General features: G+C 57.4%; 1 protein-coding gene across 1 annotated transcript; it reads right to left on the reverse strand.

The window, feature by feature from the left end:
* Positions 1–291: 291 nt before the first annotated feature.
* On the reverse strand, positions 292–9,546 carry LOC122159802 (transforming acidic coiled-coil-containing protein 1-like; the record flags this gene model as incomplete). The annotated part of the gene is made up of 7 exons (XM_042817645.1): positions 9,401–9,546; positions 8,721–8,821; positions 4,846–5,490; positions 4,548–4,740; positions 1,553–1,613; positions 1,230–1,428; positions 292–410 (listed from the first exon to the last, which is right to left on the reverse strand). Coding segments are annotated over exons 1-7 (1,464 nt in total), but the record flags the coding sequence as incomplete, so codon positions are not given.
* Positions 9,547–22,340: the final 12,794 nt, after the last annotated feature.

Below are 22,340 nucleotides of genomic sequence, written 5' to 3' on the forward strand. Positions count from 1 at the left end.
CAACCTCAGCCCCTCAGTGCCCCTCCTGCAGCACCACGCAAAGCAGCTGTGCAGCTCTGCCTGCCCCACAGCCCGACCCACAGGGGCAGCCTCAGCAACACCAAACACAAGGTTCACTTTGCCCGGTGTCCTTGTGAGGCTTAGTGCAATTAAATCTGTCTCAGAGGTGCTGATTTCGCTGATGTTGCTAATCTCATCACCTGCTTGTCAGCTCCGTGTTGGGGCAGCTCTGCTGGCACAGCCCCTCCGCTCCCCCCCCCCCCCCACCCACCCACCACCATCAGCCCCACAGCCATGCAGCAGCCCCAGCAGAGCCAGCCCAAGGTGGGCAGAGAGGGGGAAGCATGCGGCACTCACAGGGAAGGCAACAGATCTGTCCTTGTCTGTATGCTTGGAGATCTCCTCAAAGCCTGGAGACGGAGAAATAAAACGTTTTAGCAGCTAGAAAATGAGACCCTGGCAGCACGTGCAGCTTCACTGGGATGCAGAGGTGTACAGCGTGGTCTGACCAACCTCAAGAAGGCTTTATACCCTGCTCCTGCCCTTCAGGGGAGAACACATCCCGCATCTCTGCTGCAGCTGCAGCCAATACTCCCCTCTGGTGGCAGCCCAGCCCCTGTCTGACCCCACAGCTGCCACACCAACGATGCCCAGGTAGCAGAGATGCCCAGAAATGGGCAGTTATGGAATCCCTCCCCGTTGAGACCAAGTGCTGCTGTCCTCTCTCAGAGCTCTGCAGCTCTGAACAGCATTCAGGGGAACTGATTGATGACCAGCTGCAAGCCCTCCACGAGGCCATTTCTGCTGTTTGCACCTATAACTCCGCTATCGATTAAGTGCTACATTGCCTGGCTTTTAATTATTTTTTAATAGATTGGTCACAGCAGATAATTACATAGGAGACAGACAGCAGGAACAGCAGTGTGGGCTTCAGCAGTGACCTGGAGCTCTCTATTAGCAGGCAGTGTGTGCCGACAGGATGCACCAGGAGCAAAACCAGAGCAGGATGGGAGCTTTCAGCAACAGCCCTGACTTTGCATTTGTGTTTTTATTACTGAGGTCAGTGCATTTTGGGAGCTCAGCAGGGCAGGGAAGAGGATGTAGGGTTTTCTAAAGCCAGGAGGCTCCAGGCTGAATATAAAGAGCACGCTGATTTTTCCATAATGAAAGCAATGCAGACAAGCAATACAGGGCACAGCCACAGCCAGGGGCAGTGGGGTGCTCCCTACCTGTCTCCACACCGGGCTTCACCGCCAGCACGGGGACGTTGGAGCACTCAAAGTACTCCAGGTCATCCTCAGGCTCTCCCTTCTTCTCCAGCCCGGCCGCTTTCTGTGTGCAGGAGGTGGATGCCAGCTTCTCCTCATCGGTGGCACGTCCATCCCTAGCAGCAATGTCTGGGATTTCAGAGATCAGCGTTCCCTCATCCTGCAGGATCAAGGCATGCAAGGGTTAGCAGGGCAGAGATGAGCCTGGGGGATCAGAGCTGGGCCATGCAGCCAGGCAGAGGGGAGCTCAGGATGCTCAGCACCCCCTGCCTGCTCCCACCTACCTGAGTGCAGCCATCCAGCACCAGCGCCGGCGTCTCGTACTGCTTCACTTTGCAGCTGCTCCTGCAGACAGAGGGAAATGAACACATGAACCTGGTGCTCAAGGAGGCCAAGGAGAGGACAGTTGGGGTGCGTGCAGGACAGCCCAAGCAGGGGGAGGCAGCCCCAGCACCAGCATTGCACCCGCAGCAAAACCACTCACCAGTGAGTTACTTGGGGGACAGAGTGAGTTCTGGAAGGAGCCGAAGGAACAAGCAAACAAAACACACAGCTACAGAACGATCGGGTTTGACTTTGAGATGTTTATTGCTATTGGAGGGAAGGAGCACAGAAAGAAGCACCCGAGGTGCTGACGGCGAGAGAGGACGTGATGATGAAGGGTTCCTTTGCTGCACCTCGCCTGCATGTCCAGTGCCAACGGTGTCACATCTGATGCACGCTGATCTTCTGCAGAAAGGGCACTTGCAGGCAGTGCTGCCCTGTCCCTGCCCACATGGCAGCACCCCACACCTCTGTAGGTCTGAGCAGCTGGGCAGAGCCCTGCTGTGCTCACAGGTGAGTGCTGCAAACACTGTCTGGAGGAGGAAAGCCTTGAGGAGGGCTGAAGGCTGAGTTCAGGTTGCTCCTGCAGTGATGCACGGCTGGTGCCTCTTCCAAGGGCTTTCACCCCACGTGCCCAAATGTCCCATTCCAGTGGCTGTGCAGGACTGCAGACACAACCCCATCCCAATGTGTGGTGCTGGTGTCCTGAATCAGCTGCAGGCAGCGCAGGGATGCTCACAGAGCCCCAAGAGGAAGGTGCACGCAGCACCAGGTCTGTGCCACCAAAACCAGTGCTGACATGACGTGGGGGGGGGGGGACGCATTTCCAGCCCCACATCAGAGCTGCAGCCATGCAGAGGTCAGAGCAGATTTGCAGCAGGACAACCTTTGGGTTGAGGAATTCTCTTTCTGCCTGCTTCAACCCACACATGCTCCAGCAGAGCACGAGCAATGTGGTACAGAACATCTGCAGGCTGCCATGCACATCTGTATCAGATAAAGTTCACCGTTGGCTCTATTTCTGAATAGCACACCCTAATGCAAGCAGCTCACCTGCAGCTCTCTGCCCTGCACCACCTTCTGGGATGCTGTTCCCACACTGCCCAGTACCTGCTTTGATCTCCCCCAGTGCCAAGACAGCAGCTCTGTAACTCAAAGGGATGGAGCCAAGCAGCCACAGCCCAAAACCACGCTGCAAAAAGGCCCATCAGCCTGCAGCTGTGACACAGATGTCAGTGCTTGAGCCAAGCTCTCGTGCATATGGCAGCTGGCACTAAGCAGAACAAGAAGGGCATTCGGGTGGATGACATAAGATGAGGGATAAGCCCAGCACGCTGTGGGTGCCCTCACATGAGACAGTGGCAGCCCAGGGACCGTCTCCAGCCGCTGCCTCCCAGCCCGCCCCTCTGCAGCAGCTGCTTCCATGGGATTTGCCATGGGGAGGGTTAAAGGACACCCTGCCCTTTTGGGGTTGAAATCTCCCTGTAAGGAGCTGGAAGCCAGGCCCTCACGGTGCTGTCATTAGTTTTTATACCATGAGAATGAACGGCGGGTCGGCATGCTGCTGCAGCAAGCAGGGGCACAGCCTGCAGTGCAGCTCATGGCTGCAGCACCCGCAAGGCAAAGCTGCACGGGATGGGGTCCATGCCATGGAAAACGGGTGGGCCAACACACACCCAGAGAACAGAAGCAAAGGGAAAGAGGAAAGAAAGGCAGAAGAGAGTACTTACAACAGAAAACAGAGAAATTTCACTTGTTCAGTAGTCCTGAGGCACCCAAGAATAGACAGGAAAGAGAGACAGACAGATGGAGAGAAGAAAAGCGTGTGAAAAGACCTGAGTACTGCTCTCATCTGGAGAAACACAGAGTCGCACAGCTCAAGCTCTGGGGGAGGAGCACACAGACAAGGGATTCTGAGTTTGCTATTAGCAGAGGTGGGATGAGACCGAGCACTGCCCCAGCTCCTGGGATAACGCAGAGGGGCCGAGACCTTCCAGCTCTCCCATCCACGGCTGCTCCTGCCCTGGGGTCACACAGCAACGCAGGTCCTTCAGGAGTCTGCATCAACCTTTGCATGGCTTTGCTAAGAGGAAGATCCCCCCCCCTTGCCCTTGGCTCTGCCCACCAGGTGTTATCTGCAGTCTGTAAAACTGGAGCTCCCATCTGCAGAGTGACAGCTCGGTTTTTTCTTACTGTCAAACCAGCCACAACCTCAGTGCTGCTAAAATTTCCCCTTTTAAGCTGATTTCCTCTTTCTGCTTCCAACTGGTTTCAATCAGCAGCACTGAGCGCAATGGTGCTGGAAGGACCCGATAGTGGCTGGGCAATTCCTCCCTCTCACAGTCTTCCCTCTGCCCCACTGCGTGCCCAGAGACCCACAGTGGACACACAGAGCCAACCCTGTCCCAGCAGCTGCTACTTCACATCTGACAGCCTCAGGAGCTGAGATCCAGGCCGAGACAGCGCTGCCCAGACACGGTTTGCAGGACGTTTGTGATAGGAAATGGAGAGGTTTGTGATTAAACCTGCTCCCTGAGGAGGAGGGCAATGCTGCCTCCCCCCCCAACAGGCGTTATGAAACATCACCATTTACAGCAGGGTTTGAAATAGGTTTGAAATTTAGCTTCAGGAGCTAAATATGCACAGATTCCCGCACGCCCTGGAATAGTTTGGGAAGGGACAAGGTCCCACCACCTGTGCAGTGCCATAGAAGTAACAACCATCCACCTGCTAACCTCCATCCTCTCCCCCTGTTGCAAAAAGGGAAGCTCAGCAGCAGTGCACAAATGTCCCAGCAGCGTCTGAGCACCGCTCCGTGAGCCCACCCTGCTCATCCCATCCACTCCTGGGTGGTGGGGCAGCAGGACTGAGGTGGCACATTGCAACAGGATGGGCGTAGAGGAACGCGGGAGCCCCGGGCATGGGAGGAAGGAGCTGGCCGTGCTCCACACTCACGTTATCAGACGTGATTTGGCCTTCTGTGGGGAGCCTCTGCTTTTCCCCAGCTCATCCTCCAGCGTCTGGGACTCCAGGATCTCATTCAGGCTGTTGTCGGCCGTGGGGCAGCAGTCGGTGGTGCTGGTGAGGGTCTTGGTGGGCTTAAATGGATCCACGGAGTCAAAGTTATTGGGGTCGAACTGGTAAGAGCCTTTGGGGAGAGCAGGCGAGTGTTGCAATGCTGAGCTGCCACCAAAGGAACCGAGCTCAGGGCTGTCCCACGGTGCAGGGGAGGCCTTGGGGGGGTCCTGGGGACCTTTCTCTGTGTCCTCTATGGGCCTCCTGTGCCTCTTGGGTGTCAGCTTGCTGGCCGGGATCCTGCTGGCCCTCCTCGGCGAGGCTCTCCGCGTCTCCACACCGTCCCCACCTTCTGTGGCATCAACTTCAGCTTTTGGGAGCTGCCCTGGAGGTTGGGGGCCCAGGTGCCCCTCTGGCTCACTCAGTTGGAGGCAATGGGGGGCCGGCGGGCAGCTCTGCAGCGTGCAGCCCTCTGCCATGACAGAACCGTCAGCTTCTTTGTACTGCTCAGGGTCTGAGGCCAGAGGCACTGAAGGCTCCTCACTGGGCGCAGGCTCTGTGCTTTCCCCTCCTTTGCTCCCTTGGGAAGGCAGCTTTCCCTTCTGGAGCTGACAGGGTGAGCTCTCCTGCACCAGAGCATCCCTTTCTGGCTCTGTCAGCCCCAAACCATCATCAGCTGTGTCCCCTCCTGACATGACCAGCTCACACCCGGCTGCACCCACATGGGGCACCGGTGGCCGGGCTTCAACCGGCAGCTGCGTCACAGCAGAGTCTTCAGGGCCACTTTTGGTCCCCATGTGGGCTGGAGAGGCCCCGACCTCAGGCTGAGCCTCCTCTTCATGGTGCTGCTCCCCTCCCTGCAGCTCCCCATGGCCGCTGAACCCTGCAAAGAGAAAGCAGCGCATCAGAGCCTGCCTCCTTCTCCCCCCTCATCCCTGCCCCAGGACTGTGTTCTTATGGGAATGCCCTCCCGTGCTGCCAGGATCCCCGCTGATCTCTGGCTTCAGGAACCTTGAAACTCAAAGCTCGTGAACGCAGAGCAGGGAATTGTGCGTAAAGCAGAGGGTGCAGGGGAGCCCCGCGGGAGGCACTGCACTGTGCTGCACCGTGCCAGCACACATCACACCACCAACATCTCCATTTATGTCCTCCCCCTTCCCTGCCGCCTGCTCCCCCCCCAGAGTGTCGCCAGCTCCAGAGGGGCTCTGTAATGCCAACACCACTGAACAGCCAGGACCAACTGCAGAGCATGAACCATCCCACCAGCAACTACCTGGGTGGGTGTCACACGTCACCAGGACAAATTCAGGGAAGCGTGACACCACGAAACATGATTAAGCCCTGGGGTGAACGGGAATGAGACTCTGCACTTAATGAAGAAGCATATTATGGGCAGCAGAGGGGATCTGGGGGCTGGCATGGGGCTGCGGGTGCCCAGCAGGCAGAGCAGAGCTGCCCCACGACCTTCGGCCACGCTGGAGATCTGCACTGCTCCACCACCACCAGACACACACGGCTGGTATGGGGTGAAACACCGACTGTTCACAGCAGCTGCACGAGGTTGGTGCTCCTGCTCACAAAATGTCGCTGCGGTGCATCAGTGTGATGGAGAGCAAAAGCTGTGCATGCAAGCAGTGCTGGGGCAGGAGGGAGCAAAGCAGAGCCCGGGAGCACGGGTTGGGATTGGAGAGAGGGAGCTGCCTTTCAAAGCTCAGCCCCGCACTGCCTGCATCCCCGCAGAGATCCCACCCAGCACCGCTCTGCTGCCGGGGTTCCTTAATCACAAATCCCGCTCCATGACTTAATCACTATTACTCCAATCCCTTCCTCTAAATCCTTTTACTGTTTAATCTTTTCGTTGCTGTCAGGGGATGGGGAAGCTCCTTATCCATCGGGACATCCTGAAAGCTACACCCAGAGCCGGTATAGGAGCACAGCCAGCATCACCCCTGCAGTTCAGGGGCATCCGAGCGAGGCACGGGCTGGCAGGAAAGCAGAGCGAATATGGGCGAGTCCAGCACACACAGCCAGCAGCCCTGACTCAGCTGACGGCTGGAGGTTTGCACCACTGATCTCCGGGATGCTAAAAGCCATGGGGATGAATCACGAGGGGCTGCTGTGCCTGAGACTGCAAAACTCTCCGTCCGGATGGAGGCGGCCGCTGTGCTGCCCCACAGAACGCATCGGTGAACACAAACCCGGTAAAAAAAAGGAAAGATGTACTTGGAGTGCAGCCAGAAAGCACTCTGAGAGCCCTGCCAGGCCTTCCCGCCCTAAAAACCTCCCCCACAGACCTGTAGGAACACTGCATCATGCTCTCGCTGCGCTGCTCCGATGTTTTAACCTCACTGAGACACCCCTGGGCAGAAGCACAGACTTCAAAGCGGGGACAGAAGGCGCCCTTTAAAAGCGCCTCGTTCCCATCGGGTTCTCACAGACGGAGCCCATCCTGGTTTCCAGCCCAAGCAATAATTACATCTTGAATAACAAGCAGCAGAGAAAACCACCTCTCCCCATTCCTGCGGATGTCCTCAGGGCGGGGAGAAGAAGGGACGCGGCCATCGCTCAGAACCGTGGCCGTGAGCCCAAAAGCAGAGAGGCTGCACACGGTGCAGCTCCCCGGAGCATTTCCAGCCCAGGGCAAACGCCTCCGTGCCCTCCTGCTGCACCGGGCGCCGCGTCGTTCCTCCAACGCTACGCAGTGACCATGGAGATCTTAGGCTCTCCGAAGAAAAACGCACAGGGAGGACAGAACCCGCAGTTACGGCTGCTTTGTGCGCCCGTGACATTTTGGCTGCGTCTATCCGCAGAGCTGAGCGAAGCAGCAGAACCCAGCAGCCCCCTCCATCCCACGCTGCGATCCTCCGCCCGCACTGCGCGCAGCCCTGGGGTCGCCCCTCGCTTTGTGCGCGGATGAGTCACGCATCCCTCCCTCGGCCGAGGGCAGGATATCTGGGCCGTGCTTTACGTTGCTAACGGCCTCTTTCCTCTTTCGGCTTTTCCGCTTTTGTTTTGCAGACATCGGGCTATTTTTAAATCCTTTCTGTTAAGAATTAGCATACCGGCAAAGGAGCAGCAGCGCACCGGATAACACGTGCCCCGCACCAGGGGAGCAGCCGCGCGGGCTGACAGCGCTGCTCTGCACTAACAGCGCTCCATATTTGCTGCTTCTGCTCATTTCCTTGCACAGAAGAAAATCCCCTCCTGCCAGATGATTGAAAGAGAACTTCAGGACAGAACTGCGGCCTCCATCATGTGAGGCAGAGCATCGCCCTCAGCCCCACGGCACTGCAGCCATTGTGCACGGAACAGGGATTGGCACAAACACAGCCAGCACAGCAGCACCCCGAGATCCACAGCAACGCACAGCAGCTTTTGCAGGAATGACCGAGACACCTGCAAGGGGAATTTCCTAGGAAAGCTTTTATCTTTCCTCCTTAGACATTATCCTCCAAACTAAAGATGCCTCTATCCCTTCTTAAAGGGAAGGATTACTCTGAGAGATGAGATTACCAGAAGCACAAACCAGACGCTCTCTCCACCAAGGCAAAGGAACCTCTCCTTGGGGATGGCACCCAGCACCAAGGGAGGAGTGGGGACACCTCTGCACCTCTCCAGCCTGCTGCTACAAGCCCAGCAATGCAAACCACAGAGCAGCAGTGAGGGCAGCTGGGAGAGAGCAGGGAGCGCTTGGGACATCAACCCATCACCCCCAGGCACAGCCTTGGTGCTCCCAAAGGCAGAGCTGCAGATCCCCACTGCTTATCTCAGCATGGGGACACAGCAGGGTGTGACCAGTGGTTACAACACAGCCCGATGATAATTTTGCACTGCCCAGGCAATGAGCCAAGGGGGGGCCAAGCCAACTCCTCCGCTCCTGCAGTGTCACCCCTTCCCAACCTAGCAGGATTCGGTAAATTCAGCGTTTAACCCACACTAGAAAACAGCAGAGCTCACACAGCCCCAAGTGCTGGCATTTGAACCATTCAGGCCATTAACCACAAAAAATGTGGCAGGCATTATTCAAACCAAGAGACTTCTCCTTGACCCCACCCTGCTTTTCTGCACCCAGAGCAGAAAGCCGTGAGCCAGAGGTGTGCTCTCACCCCTTACCTCGGGTCCCGGCCTCGGGCTGCAGCTCGCTGGGCTCCTTTAGTGCTGAGCAGGTCGGCGTTTCTGCTTCGGGGGTCTCATAATTACCTTCGGAGTCCGAGCTGCCGAGGGGGGGGGAAAAGAGTGAGGAATTACCACTTTCAAGGCTAGCTGGGAATCGCTGCCTACACATCCAGCCAGACCGGCTCCTGCGGCTGCCACGCTCCTGTCCAGCAGGGCCACGCTAGCAAACGGAAAAGGGAGAGCAAGTAAAACAACATTGAGAGCATCCCCTGTGCACCCCTGTGCCCCAGCATTGCCTTCATCTGGGTCACCCCGAGCAGCCACCACTGACCTCTGAGAACACTGCAACCCAGAGGCATCTTCTTTATGGCTTAGGGGGCTGCTGTGGGATGTGTTTGGGAAGGCTTGATGCACACACCAGCACCTCGATGCACGCACCAGCACCTCAGCTGGGAGCACAGCGCTCACCGTTCTGGAGCAGCTCCGGCTCAGCCATGCACCCCCCCCCCCCCCCCCCCCCGGCTCCAGAAGCAGCGGGGCCGGCTGCGGACCGATACGATGCAAGGCAGCGAGCGGAGAGCGGGGACCGGAGAGGAGCCGGGGATCGGGAGCCGCCGGCCCCGCATTGCACACGCATAAACCCGCGGCCGCCCATCCCCGGGGCGCGGTGTACTTGCCTGAAACCAAGCGATTTGATCTCCTCCTCGGCGTCTCCCCCGACCCCTCCATCCTCCCCGTCGGGGCCGCCCCCTCCGCGCACAGCCGACCACGTCCACCTGGCCCACTGTACCGGCGACAGCAGCTGCCAGGCGCTGAACGCCATCGCCGATCCCCGCCGGGTTCAGTACGGCCGCTCCGGCCCGGCCCCCGCCGCCGCCTCCCGCATCTCCGCCGCCGCCCGGCGCGGGGCCCTCCCCGGACCGTACTACTGCCGCGGGGAGAGCGGCCGCCTCCGCCCCGCCGCCTCGCACCCCCCCCCCGGCGACGCCGACCGCGGGAGCGGCCCTTGGGGGGGAGGGAAGGGTGGGCGGGGGGGACGAACGGAGCTCCTCCGCCGCCCGCCCCGCTGCGGAGAGGAGGAGGCGGTTGGTTCCCTGCCGCGTTCCCACTCCAACCCCGATCCGCCCGCGGCTGCGGCGACTCGGGAGGGGGGAGCTGGGGGGAGCATCGCTCGGTGTCCACAGCCCGGTTCCCCGGCACCCTGCGGGGATTCGGGGTGTTCCGCCAAGAGAACCCCCCCCCGCACGGTTTACCTGCGCTGCACCTGCGCTCAGCACGGCGGCTCCAGCCGAGGTGCCAAATTCCCCCCCCCCCCCTACCACGGAGCGCTGCTCCCATCGGCACAGGGGGTCGGGTGAAGGGGGTGGAGGGGAGGACACTGCTACCCGGGGTGCTGGGAACACGGGGATGGAGGGAAACACCTGCCCTCCCGTTCTCCAGGGGAAACGCTGAGCTCGCCAGCCCCGTCTCGAGGTGTATCCTTCCATGGCGGCGAGTTTGTTTCTTTATTTATGTAAGTATTGTTTAAAAATAACAGCAAACAGTCCTTGCTGAAAGCAGCACTGCCTCCCGGGCCTCCCTTGGGAACCTGCACCCTAAACAGGGCTCGTTCCCAAACCCGTTCCCTCCCACTCCCTTGCTAGAGAGTGGAGCACAGTGTTACTGCTGCAGCATCCAAAGCACTGCAGGGAATGGCCGTGGTATGGCAGCAGATCTGTTAGAGGTGCTGACACTGCACAGTGGGGCTGCGTGCCCGGGCTGCATCCCCTGCACCCCTTGGGGATGAGCCGGTGAAGGGCAGAACTGTCTGGCTGCACAACCAGCCCGACCCATTGCAGAGAAGCACAGCCAACCCTCTTTAACCACCCAAAGTGCTCACAGGCCAGGCCAAGACCTCCATTCTGTGCTCTGTGAATCATCAGCTCCCTGTGCCAGGAGTGCCTCAGGTGGGCAGGGGCTCTGCACCAGGATGGACTGGTCTGGCTGCCTCTGTGTCACCAGTCTCTGTCCGTGGGCCTCATTCCTCACCATGCAGCTTCTCAAATAACCTCCCTATGGGGACCCTTTCTTTCAGGCTTCCACCCTGTCAAAAAAAAGGCTTTTACCCCCTTACTAAACCTTTCCAAATTTCCCCCATCTTTGGCAGATCTGGTGGTGCCAACCCAGATGAGGCAGAGCAGCCACATGCCCAGCCACTGACTTCCACATCACAGCAACCTGGGGGCACTGAGCCCTGCAGACTTCTGCCCCGTGCAAAGCACTCAGCTGCCAGTGGTCTGCAGCACTTAGCAAAGCTCATCTGCAGAAAAACAAGAGGCTGAAGCAGCAGAACCTCAACATCCTCTTGCCTACGCTTGCGCCGAGCAGAAACACGCAGCCACTTCCCCCCATCTGAAGTGGCAGGGCTGATTTCTGCAGATGAATTTTACATAACGAGCTCTCCAGCGTGTGCACGGCGCTCTGCAGCAGCCTCAGCTCCTCCTCCTCCCTCTCCCCTTCCCATCAGTCACTTCACAGATCGCTGCTGACCCAAAAGACTCCACTGGAGTGACAGCACTGCTGCTCCATAGAGCAGCTCACAGTTGCAGGGACGCCACAGAGCAAAGGGCAGAGGAGCAGCAGCGGGTTTGGATGCTGACAGAGGGAGCACAAAGCCTCTGCCACAGGGATCTGCATCAGCCATGGCACAGATGCGGCTGCTGCAGCGCCCACTTGTTGCGTGGGAGGAAACCAGCAGCTTCCAATGGAGGAAATCAGCAGCATCCTTCCATTGTGCAGCAACGCACAGAGCCGGCCCCGCTCCCAGTGGCCTCAAAGGGGAAGGAGCAGGAGCGGGGTCAGCCAGACGGCGGTTCATTGGGAGCAGCTAACGAGCAGAGCCTGCTTCCACCTGCTGTCTGCAACGAGCAATTCTGAAATCGCCTCCAGTGGCGTTTTTCAGCTTGGAGCCCAACCCAGCCTGGCAGCAGCACCGACTGCAAATCATTTGCTGAGGAGATAACCTGACTGCTTCGGTCACACCGATGGCTCAGGCTGCCAAAAGCTGCCTGGCACAGCCAACATCTCTGCAAGGGATGCTGACCTGCTCCAAACAGAGCTGCCAGCAGCTCCCAGCAGCGTGAGGCAAACTGTGCACACAGCGCCTGTGTCACTGCTGTCACCCCCACCTGGGCTCAGCACGGATTATTCTAAGCCATTACCTTGTGAAAATGCAAATGTGGGGAACGAAGGAAACTACCCAAAGCTTTATGTATCCCAGCAAGAGGAGAAGAGGTTTCACGATGTGACCTGGGCAGTGATGCTGAAGAGATCAGTGCTGATGATTCCCATCTGCAGCTCACCTACCCGGGCTGGGAGAACAGCCAGGGAGAGCTTCATCTCTGCCTAAATCAGAAAGGGCCTTGGGAAAAGGCAGGCAGAGGGAAAGAGAGCAATCAATCAGGGGTGCAGCAGCCCCAGGTTTCTGTCCCATCGCTCCACATTCCACCAAAATAGCTCTGTAAAAATAGCAGCGAAGGACACAACTGTCACCCATGAGCCTGACAGCACCAGCAGCCCCCCGGCCTCAGCTGTCCTTCCCCACCACGCAGCTGTCAGGCCAATGAGGGCAGGCATTTGTGGCTGCTTTCAAAAGGAGCGAGGCAAAAAAAATGAGCACGTTGCTCATCCTGTGTTTTACAAACAGTGAGCACGGCTTTAATCTCACTGATCCCAGCCGTGTGGACGTGAGCTCAGGCAAAACAACTCAATAGAAACAGCCCTGAAATGTGAGAGTTCCATCTGTGATTTCGCATGGATGCTGTACAGACACCTTCCTTCATTGCCTGGCTTTGTTGCTCCCTTCTCAACCCCCTTGCTAAAAACATCCATGCTACGTGGTAGAATGCTTTTATGGGGGGGTTTGTCAGGCTGCTGGATTTTAGTTCAGAGCTGGAAATATTGTGAAACCTGGGCAGCATTTCCACATTGCTGCACGGAGCACAGCTGCACCCTTGGATTGAAGAACCCAGCCTCGGGTTTTTCTGCCTGGGAACAACTTCTAACTCAGGAAAACACCACAAGGAAACACTGGGCAGGGCTGCGCGGCGGACAGAGGACAGAACATGCTGGTTTCTCCCCGTTGAAGTTGTTTTTCCTCTTGTCCGAGCGGGTGCTCGCAAACAGAGGAATGTTTGCAAACATTCAGAAGAGCAGCAGGGGGCACCTGCTCCATACAGCCGGGCACAGCTCCAGAGCAAAGCAGAGCAGGGCAGGTTCTCCCCACACACCTGCAGCACCTCAGGCCCTCCTGGGGTCCATCAGAGCCTTCCAGCTCAGCAGATCAGCAGCAAACCTCCCAGCCGCCGTTATTTGTGCGGCTCACTGGGAGCCAACATTTCTGTGCTCCATTAAGAATTCGGGTTGATTTCAAGCTAAACGTCCTCGGTTTTCCTATTGATCACAGTTAACGTGTTTTCCTTTTGTTCCCAGCTCCCAAACTCCGTTGGTAACTCACAGCACTCCCGGTTGCCACCAGGGACGCTTCCAGCTCCAAACCCCGCACCTTCTTGTTGTTTTTACGGCTCCTCGCGCTGTGATTTATGCCACGCAGGGCTGGGCTGCAGCCCGAAAAACTCAGCGTGCTGACAACAAACGGGAAACTGTTTTGTCAGGAACTCTGAACGGAGGGAGAGAAGAGGGAAGGCAAAGAAAAGCCTTTTCGCTCACTCACTCCACGCTCAGTTTCCTCTCGCTCTGTTGTTTCCGACCCAAACTCTACCCCTTAGCTTTGCAGTTTGGATTCCCAGCTCCTGGAGCTGCCGCCCGGTTCCGGTCCGGTTCTCCCGATCCCCCGGTCCCGCACTCACCGGCGTTCGGCGGATCCCTCCCGCAACTTCTGGCTCTGAGCCGCCCCCATAGCAGAACCGCAGCACCGGGACGTTTGGGGTAGAACCGGGCCGGGTCGAGCCGAGCTGCCGCCGCGTTGTCCCGGCCCCGACGGCGTCCCCGCCTCCGCGGGGGAGTGGACGGCACGGCTCCGCTCGGCACCGCACCGCAGGCGGACCCGAAGCTGGCAACCCGCAGCTGGAGCTCCGGCATCCGACCAGGCGCCGGTAGGAATCTGCCCCTTGCGTTTCCTACGGCTCCTGTCTGTCTGTCAGTCAGTCTGACTCCTTTTTTCTTTCCGTGCAACCACACGATTTGCCTTCGGCTCTCAGAACCGCGTAGCTCGGACCTCAGGGCTGCATTGCTGGGACCGGCAGCCCTCAGCACAGCACCGCCGGGTCGCAGCCGCAGCCCGAGCTCCCAACGCCCATGGAGTCCTGAGAAAAACTCACATATTCATCATATAATTTTTTTTTTTGGAGGGGTTGCGTTATTTTTTATGCAAGAAAAGTGTCGACACCCTTGCAAGCTTTCACCTTCCTAAGGAAGGAAAGGAAGGAAAGAAAACTATTAAAAAAAAAAAAACAACACAAAACCTTCCTTGGATGAAAACAGTTTCCCGACCAGCCTGACCGCCCTGGTGCCGGCGTGCCTGAGCTGCAGGAAGGCATCAGAACCCCATGTGTCCACGGCGATGCACACCACAACCCCCTGCTCGTCCCCATAGCCCACGGCGGGTGCTGTGCCCGCCCTGCGTGCTCGGCTCTGTTGGTTGGTTGCTGTCTGAGGGACAGCAGATGGGAATAATCAGTTTTACCATGCCATGGAAATTTCTATTTTTCCTGGGAAGGAGGCACGGCAAGCCCTCGCTGCCACCCCAGGGCAGAATTCCATTGGAGTCCAAGGACTGTGACTCAGAGCTGCGGCTGTCACACGGCTGTGTTTAAATGCTTCCTTGATGCCTCCCATCCCAACAGCACCGCCTCAAAGCCACCCGGAGCCGCAGCACTGGGCTGCAAGGTGCCCGACATGCGGGTCCCCACTTCTGCAGCCCCACTGCAGTGCTGCTGTGCCCGAGCCATGCTCCTCCTGCAGCAGCTTTCTCAGAGATGAGAGCGCCGAGAGCATCACCGAGGTTCCCAAAGCAGCAGCCGGTCACCCAGCTTGGCGTGCAGCACGAAGCCCGACGTGCCCATGCCGGCACGCAGCATCCTAGAGAGCTCACACAACTTCTCCTTAGCAACGTAAACAGAGCCACAACACTGAGAGCATGCAGAGAACGTGGGAGCACCACGAGAGCGGGCAGTAAGGCGTGCAGCCACAAGGGGCTGCTGGGGACCAGCTCTGCACCATGGCTGTCCGGGGACACCTCGCTCCTTGCTTCCTCTCCCTCCATCCTGCTGCCAAGCACGCAGCTCTCAGCGCCCTTCTCCTTCCTACCTTTCCAGCACAGATCCGTCCAGGCGCCGTCACTTTCTGCCACCTGTCCTGGAGCTCCTCAGAAAACCTCTGCCTGGAAAAGGAGCACAAAGGAAGGAAGGGGATGGACGGGGTGGGGAGGACCAGGAGGAGTCAGGGGACCTCGGCGCCCCCTGAGCGAAAGGAAAAAGGATGTTTTGTAATATCTGGAGTGCCTCCCCCAAACAGGGAGAGGAAAACGGAGGGGCAGGCAGTGCTGGGTGAACCATCCACGCATGGCACAGCCGTGGCCCTCCCGCCTGCATCCCGTGCCGGGCCTCACTGCTGTCATGCTGTAAAAATGTGCTCTTGGCTGGAATTTGGCAGCCTGGCCCCTGACGGGGAGGGAACCTCCCTGCTTACAGAGTGCAGGAGCTGCAGCTCCGGAGCTGCGGCATGGAGGGAGCGCTGAGCTTGCTGAGCTCCATCAGGAGAGCATCCCTGCATCCCGCACCCCATCCCGGCCAGCTCCTGCCCTCCCTGGGGGCAAACCTCACCTCCCCCCGTTCTACAGACCCATGAGAGGGTTTCTCAGTCTCCAGTTCGTCCAAATTACGGCCTGGTCCCAGAAAGCCCCAAAGGCCGGGGTTCAGCGCTGCGCACACACGAACGGAAATCACTTCCACCGCACTCCGAGCGCCGGTGCGTGGCTGCTGCCGAGCGGAGCTGGATGCGGCCTCGTTGCCTCTGTGCTCCCTGCAGAGGGAGCGCCAGGAGCAGCAATGCGGGAGGCAGCGGCCATTTCAGCTCGGAAAGCGTAGCGTTGAGAGGGGAAGAGCTCTGCTCAGCTCGGGAACCTCCACAAGCGGACCGCGGTTTGCTTTCCCGGCCCGTTGCTCGTTCCCAAATCCACACGACCCGCAGCAGCTGCGCAGACCCCGCGTGGCAATAAGAACGAAAGCAGCCTTCTGCATGCCCACCTGCTGCAAAAAGCAGGAGGAGGTCGGGAAGCTGCACGAGCAGAGCTGTGCCACACACACGTATGAGAGCCCAGGAGCCGTCCGCCCTAACTGGAGCTCTGCCTGCACCGGCTGACCCCGAGCACAGCGTGTGTACCTCGGTCAGAAGGAAGGGCTCTGCTCCTTCACCACGTTCTGAGGGCTGCAGCATCCCAGCTACGGGCGAAAAATGAGCTTCCCGATGAGCCGGAGGCAAAAGCTCAGCCATCGGGGCGCGCTAAGCAGAGCAGCCCAGCAGCCGTGGGTCTGCGAGCTTCCGCCCAGCCATCCCTATGGGTTTGGCTGTGGAGGGCGCTGCGGCTGCGCCAGAGGGCAGTGGTGCTCAGGGCAGCCCCAAACCCTCATCTCCCAACTCGCTCCTTCTTTTCAGCTGAAGCTTCCCGTTATTTATCATTTTAACGCTCTGCCTTTGCAGCAGTGCAGAAAATTGGCACTTAATTCCCTCTGCCAGGCGGTGCGGTGGGAGCTTAATTGACCCTTATTGTGCCCCCTCACCACAACGCGGTCAGTGAGCTCAGCTTTGTGCCGCAGCGATTTCCCCACCACTTTGTTCACGCTTGCCCCGTTCAGCTTGGCTTAATTGCTCAACGCGCCGAGCGATTCAGTCTTCTATAGCTGCCAGCTCCGTTCCCTCCTCAGCTGCTTTGCAGGTTGCTCCAAAACCCCTCACATTTCAGTGCTGCACCTTTTTGATCCCGGCTGTTGCAGAACGATGCAAATCTCAGCGCTTCCCCAAGCCTTGCAAATCGGTCGGAAACACAACCCTCCAGTTGCAACCTCGATGTTGCCGGTTGTTTTCCAAGGGGCAGCCCCAAGCACGAATGGGAAGGACCACGGAGTGTCAGTCAAACCCAGAGTAGCAGGGCTGAGTGGCACATTGACAGGAAAGCCTGTAATAAAAGCAGATTTATAGCAATCACCAAATATAATCCCTGCTTAGTTCCAGTTCTCCTATTGCATCATTTGAGGTAAAGATTGCTCCGGGAGTACCTGAAATAATTGGCATTCAGAGCACAATAAAACTCCACATGTGGTTCACGATCCAGGCAGAGCTGCACTGTGGCAGATGTCTACCAGGGGAATCAGGTTTTCCAGGTGAGCAGAGGCAATGCACATCGTTCCTGCTGCAGAGCACTCTGAGTGCTGAGCTGTGTGTTTGCTCCTCTGCTGAGCACTGCAGTGACAGCAGGACCAGCACTGCAGGCACAGGGACCCCCAGGCCACCAGGGTTACATTGCTGTGAGCACAGCCCAGCTGGCCAGCCCACAAAGCACCCACGAGTGGGACTGGATGCAGGTTCTCAGGGCAGCAGTTAGGGGCAGCACCTTTGGCATCCTGGGTGCTCTATTAAAGAGGAGAGCTCTTCCTTATTATTCAGTCTCTCAGCACTCAATTTGTGTTGGGCCATGGAGTTCTTCCAACTTTCCGATTACAATGAATGAGTATCTGCTGCTCTGGGGGGTTTGGATCCAGGCTGAACAGGCGGCCAGCTGGGAGCATGTTGGGACCAGACCGGAGTACAAAGCACAATGGAAGGCAGCATCCACTGCCTGGTGACAGCACTGCATCTGGGGCTGCTCTGATTCTCCACCAAGGAGAGGATCACAGCTTCCAGACCCTCCTTTTAACTCTGCGTCTCGTCCCCTTGCTCCCCTTCATCATCCTTTCAGGCTGCAGGCTCTGCGTGCCAAATGATATCCTGGAGAAGGCACTGCTGCCTGGATGGGCTCCAGATGCGGCTCTCAGTTGGGTTTTGTAGCCAGCAGCAGGTGTCTGTGTGCCACAAGCAGCGAGCTGCAAGCCACACTTTTCCTTTGGCCACCAATGGAATCCAATGGCAGTGGCCACCAACGATGCCCACCAAGCTCCAGCATGGTCAAGAGGGCTGCTGGGGGCAAACAACACCCAAAAAAAGGAACCTCAGTGCCACTGCAGGAGCTGCAGCAGCCTGAGATTGCTGGAGCAGAGCTGTGCTCACAGCCTGCACTGCTACCAGCCCCATAGCACACAAAGAGCCATTGCTGCCTTCAGCTGCCCTGGGTATTTTTTTCCCCTCTTCGATGAATCACCTGCTAAAAATATTACAAATCAATGCTCTGCCCAGACCTTTCACTTCTCTGGAAGCAAAAATATTTATTTTACTCAGGCCCTGCCTGCGTTTTAGCAGAGCTTTATGATCAATTTCCGAGGAATGTACCATGCTGTATATTCAAATTACAACTCCTTTTGGCTCGCGGGGTAAATTTAAAATGTCTTGTTTAAGACCCAACTGTTGTGCTGCCAAAAAAAGCCTGGTTTCAGCTGGTTTTGTTCCCAAAGCACCCGTTCTGCCCACAGGGTGGTTATTTTCACCCCCCAGGTGGGTTCCTGTTCCCTCGGCCTGAATGCTGTCGCAGCATCTCTGCTATCCAGGGCAGCTCCTGCTGCTGTGGCACAGCACTGCTGATGGCATCATTATGGGATGGATTGCTTCGTGGTGCAACCATGGGGGTGCCCAAGCAGGCAGCTCAGCCCCAGCACTGCTGTCCCCTCCTTGGGGCAGAGCAGATGCAGAGCAATGCAGGTTCTGCTCCTGCACCCTTCGTGCTGCTTGTGTAAACTTCTCCCACCCTCCTTTGGCTTTAGGAAGGAAATGAGAGAATTTGCTTTTTTCTCGCTTCAGGGCAGAGAGAATAATGGGATCTTTATTCCCTGATAATTAAGTTGGTTTTTGCGTGGGTTTAATTTACGTTTCCTTCTGAGCTGTGCCTCCCTGGGGGAGCGGGTGCTGGAGCAGAGCTGGGGATGCTGTGCTGACTGGGAAGGTGCAGGGAGCAGCAGAGCTGTTGGGATGCTGCAAAGGGCTGCAGGTGATACCCAGCACGCGTGCACAGAGCGTGCTAAAACCTATTGCTGCTTCTGAAAGGCTTGGGGTGCACCCCTGGAGGTGATTCTGCAGCCTGGGAAGCTGTGTGCATTGATAAGGATGCACCCCAGGAGCAGGGAGCAACTGCTTCCAGCTCAGGGAAACCTCAATGCCAAGCAGAGCCAGGGCAGCCAAGCACAACCAGCTCCATCTGTCTGCGAAAGGAGCAGATTTACACACAGCTTTACACACCCACACGAAATTCCCAGCGAGGAGAAAAAAGGGAAAACTGTTTTGATCACAGCTTTTTCACGACGTAAATACAAGCAGCCACAGCCTGCAGGCAGCACTGAGAGGCACCTGGCTGCAGGCACAGCACTCTGCATCCTGCAGTGGAAGGTGGCAGAGCAAAGCCATGGTTGCATGGTTCTGTTCTGTGTGCTGATGATGTTCTGCATCTGATGACTGAGATATGTGGGAGAAGACAGATCAGTCCCACTGACAACTTGCTCCCCAAATCCCTCCAGCACAATTCCCAACCCACCTCTGATCCTTGAAGCTCCTCAGTGTCTGTGATTGCACCTGGGCTCCTCCTCAGTGTCTGTGTACCAATCCTTCAGCTCTGCTGGTGCAATTTTGGCACAGGCTGAGATCCTTCTGGAAAGGAGGTCATTGCCTGCTCACCCAGTTGGCCCACAGCTGTCCTTCCCCACGTTACACATCTCTGCTCTTTCTGGAAGAATAACTGGGATGCAGAGCTCTGGCTCTTTGATGAGCATCTCAACACATGAATGGGCAGGATTTGGACAGGCCAACTGTGTCACAGAATCACAGAATGGCCAGGAAGGGACCTCAAGGATCATGGAGCTCCAACCCCCTGCCGCACACAGGGCCACCAACCTCCCCATTTCACACCAGCCCAGGCTGCCCAGGGCCCCATCCAACCTGGCCTTGAACACCTCCAGGGATGGACGGGGCATCACAGCCTCTCTGGGCAGCCGTTCCAGCTCCTCCACTCTCTCTGTAAAGAACTTTAGGGTCACAGAACTGCAGCCCAAAGCACAGCCCTACAGCTGGAACTGCAGCCCAGCGCTGCTCCCCTCTGTCTGCACACTCAGTGCAGGTTTGAAAGTCGCGGGCTGCAGCCCTGCATTGCAGAACACGCTCAGGAAGTTCCTGTCCTCAACTGAAAGCCTTTGGTGTGGGAGAACCTGGAACTTATTACAAATCGCTTAAGTAACTTTGGCTCACTCGATCTAATTAAGTCGGTTTCCCTGGCTATTCCAGAGGCTTGAAACCACCACTGAACTCCCAGACTCGCTATGCAAAATTAATTAAAGCAAATGATAGCTTGGCAAGGAGAAGAAAAGAAAGTCTCTGCAGCAGGGAACAAACCCAGAGCGAGGGGAGTTTGTCTGTGGCGCTCTCAGAGCAGGGATGGACCTCAGCTCATGCGTAGCCTGAAATGCTTTGCCAAATCTGGGCATAAAAATAAACTGGGAAGTTCAGTGCAGAGGCACAGCGAAGGCAGGGATCTCTTGGTTTCCATAGGAAGCAGAATTAATAGCCTGGCAAAAGGGGTGCGTTTCCATTTTTATACAAGAATTTCCTCCTTCTCCTGCAGAAATACGGGCTTGTGAGAAACACGGATTGGGGCAGCACTCCAGAACTTGGCAGTGAGCTTCTCAGTGAGGCCACGGGGCCGGCAGGACTTTGGCTTTCCAGCAAACCCAGTGGCTCTGTGAAGCTCAGCTCTGTTCCTCGAGAGCATCGCAGCTCTCCTGGCTACCAGGCGATGGCTGCTCCTGGCCCAGCAGCCTCCCCACACCGAGGCACAGCAGGCTGCACAGCCGTTGGGTTCGTGTTTCCCCCCCTGGCACCTTTCCCTCCCTGCAGGAGGGGGGAGATGTGCTGCTTCGCTGTCTCTGCGTGGGAACGAAGGCGCAATTGGCAGCAGAAAGGGGAAAAGCAAGCGGGGGGCTGGAGAGCAGCAGGGCAAAGCGTGGGGTGGGAGAGCTGCAGGCACCAAGCAGAGAGCAGAGCTGGGGGGGGGGGCACCCAGGGAGCCCCCTGCTTGCACCAAGCAGAAAGAAGAGCGTGGTCTGAGTGCGTGGAGCTGCGTGGACCCGGAGGACTCACACCCCCCTGCGAGCTGCAGGGCGATTCATTCATGTGCCTTTCATTAAGGCAAAGCCCCAGCAGCAGAGCTGATAGGGTAAGGACAAGCTCAACCTTCTCCCTCCTTTCCCCAGTGCTATCTGAAACCATAACCTCAGCTGGCTGCAGTCCTCATCCATCTGCAAAAGCGCATTAAGGAGGGAGAGAAAGGTTGGCAGCTGACCACAAACCGATTCCCCGGAGTGGCCCTTACCTGACTCCAACCAGATGCTGTTTATCAGCACTGCACACACTACATGCCCGATGTGACAGAGACAGAAGGAAAAAAAAAACACACAAGAAATGCTTGTTATGCTCAGGGCTTGGAGGGGGGGGTTCATCCTAGGACCGGATATACAAGTTCCAGGAGAGGAATATGCGTCCCTGGAGTCTCAGGCTGAATCTGGAATTCATATACTCTGTAAATGTACTTTATTTAATACAGGAATCAAGAGAGGGCTTGGAATTATTGCACTGGAGAGCTTGATTGCATAGCTACAGCCCAGAACCAGGGGATGGCTGCAGCTATGTAATGCAACGTGTCAGCCCTGCGCGAAAGCAGAGCAGTGCGTTTCAGCTGCTGCCTCCAGGGGAGGTGGAGGAGCCACAAGATGGCACAGGGATGGCATTGGGCACATCCCAGGGAGACAGGGACAGGCCCTGGGGGGTGGGAGGCCAGGCCTGAGCCCTGGAACAGCGTGGAGGTGGGAGACGTGAGAGGAGGCATTGTGAAACCCAGGGCAGGAGGAAAGCGGTAACGCTCCAGCCCAAGCGAAGACAGATGTCTTCCCTGCTAAAACGATGATCAGGCAGCCTTTAAACAAAGATACACGCGTGTATAAACTCACGCACACCCACACAAACACATCTGTATGTTTACAGGCAGACAGTTCTTAAAGCATTCCTATTTAAAAACATTTAGCTCACTGGCTGCTCTGGGCCACGCGCTGTGCGCATCCTTCCATCACACCCAGAGGGGTTCATGGCCCCATGCAGTTCCCACTGCAGCCCCCCTACCAGCCCCAGGCCCACCTCCCACTGCTCTGTCCTTCACCAGCTCCTGCTCAGCACCTCCAGCACGCACAGAGCAGCGCCGTCTCCCTCTGTTCCTCCAGGAGCAGAACACGTTTTCAGGTTGCAGGGCAGGGCTGTGCAGCCTTAATAGGACCTCTGGGCACTTTGTGGTGCTCTCTGCCTGCAGAAAGCTTGGTTGCTTTTGGAAAGCAGCCCAGATCCTTTGGCTGAAAGCATTTAGGCAGAGGCCACTGGAAAAAGTGATGCTTTCTCCACGCATGTGTGCCATCGGCAGCCATGGTGCAGCAGTGTTAATCA

Source organism: Centrocercus urophasianus, unplaced genomic scaffold (genome assembly GCF_019232065.1).
Source record: "Centrocercus urophasianus isolate 14NV4802_14NV808 unplaced genomic scaffold, USGS_Curo_1.0 seq_161, whole genome shotgun sequence".
NCBI classification, from domain to species: Eukaryota; Metazoa; Chordata; class Aves; order Galliformes; family Phasianidae; genus Centrocercus; species Centrocercus urophasianus.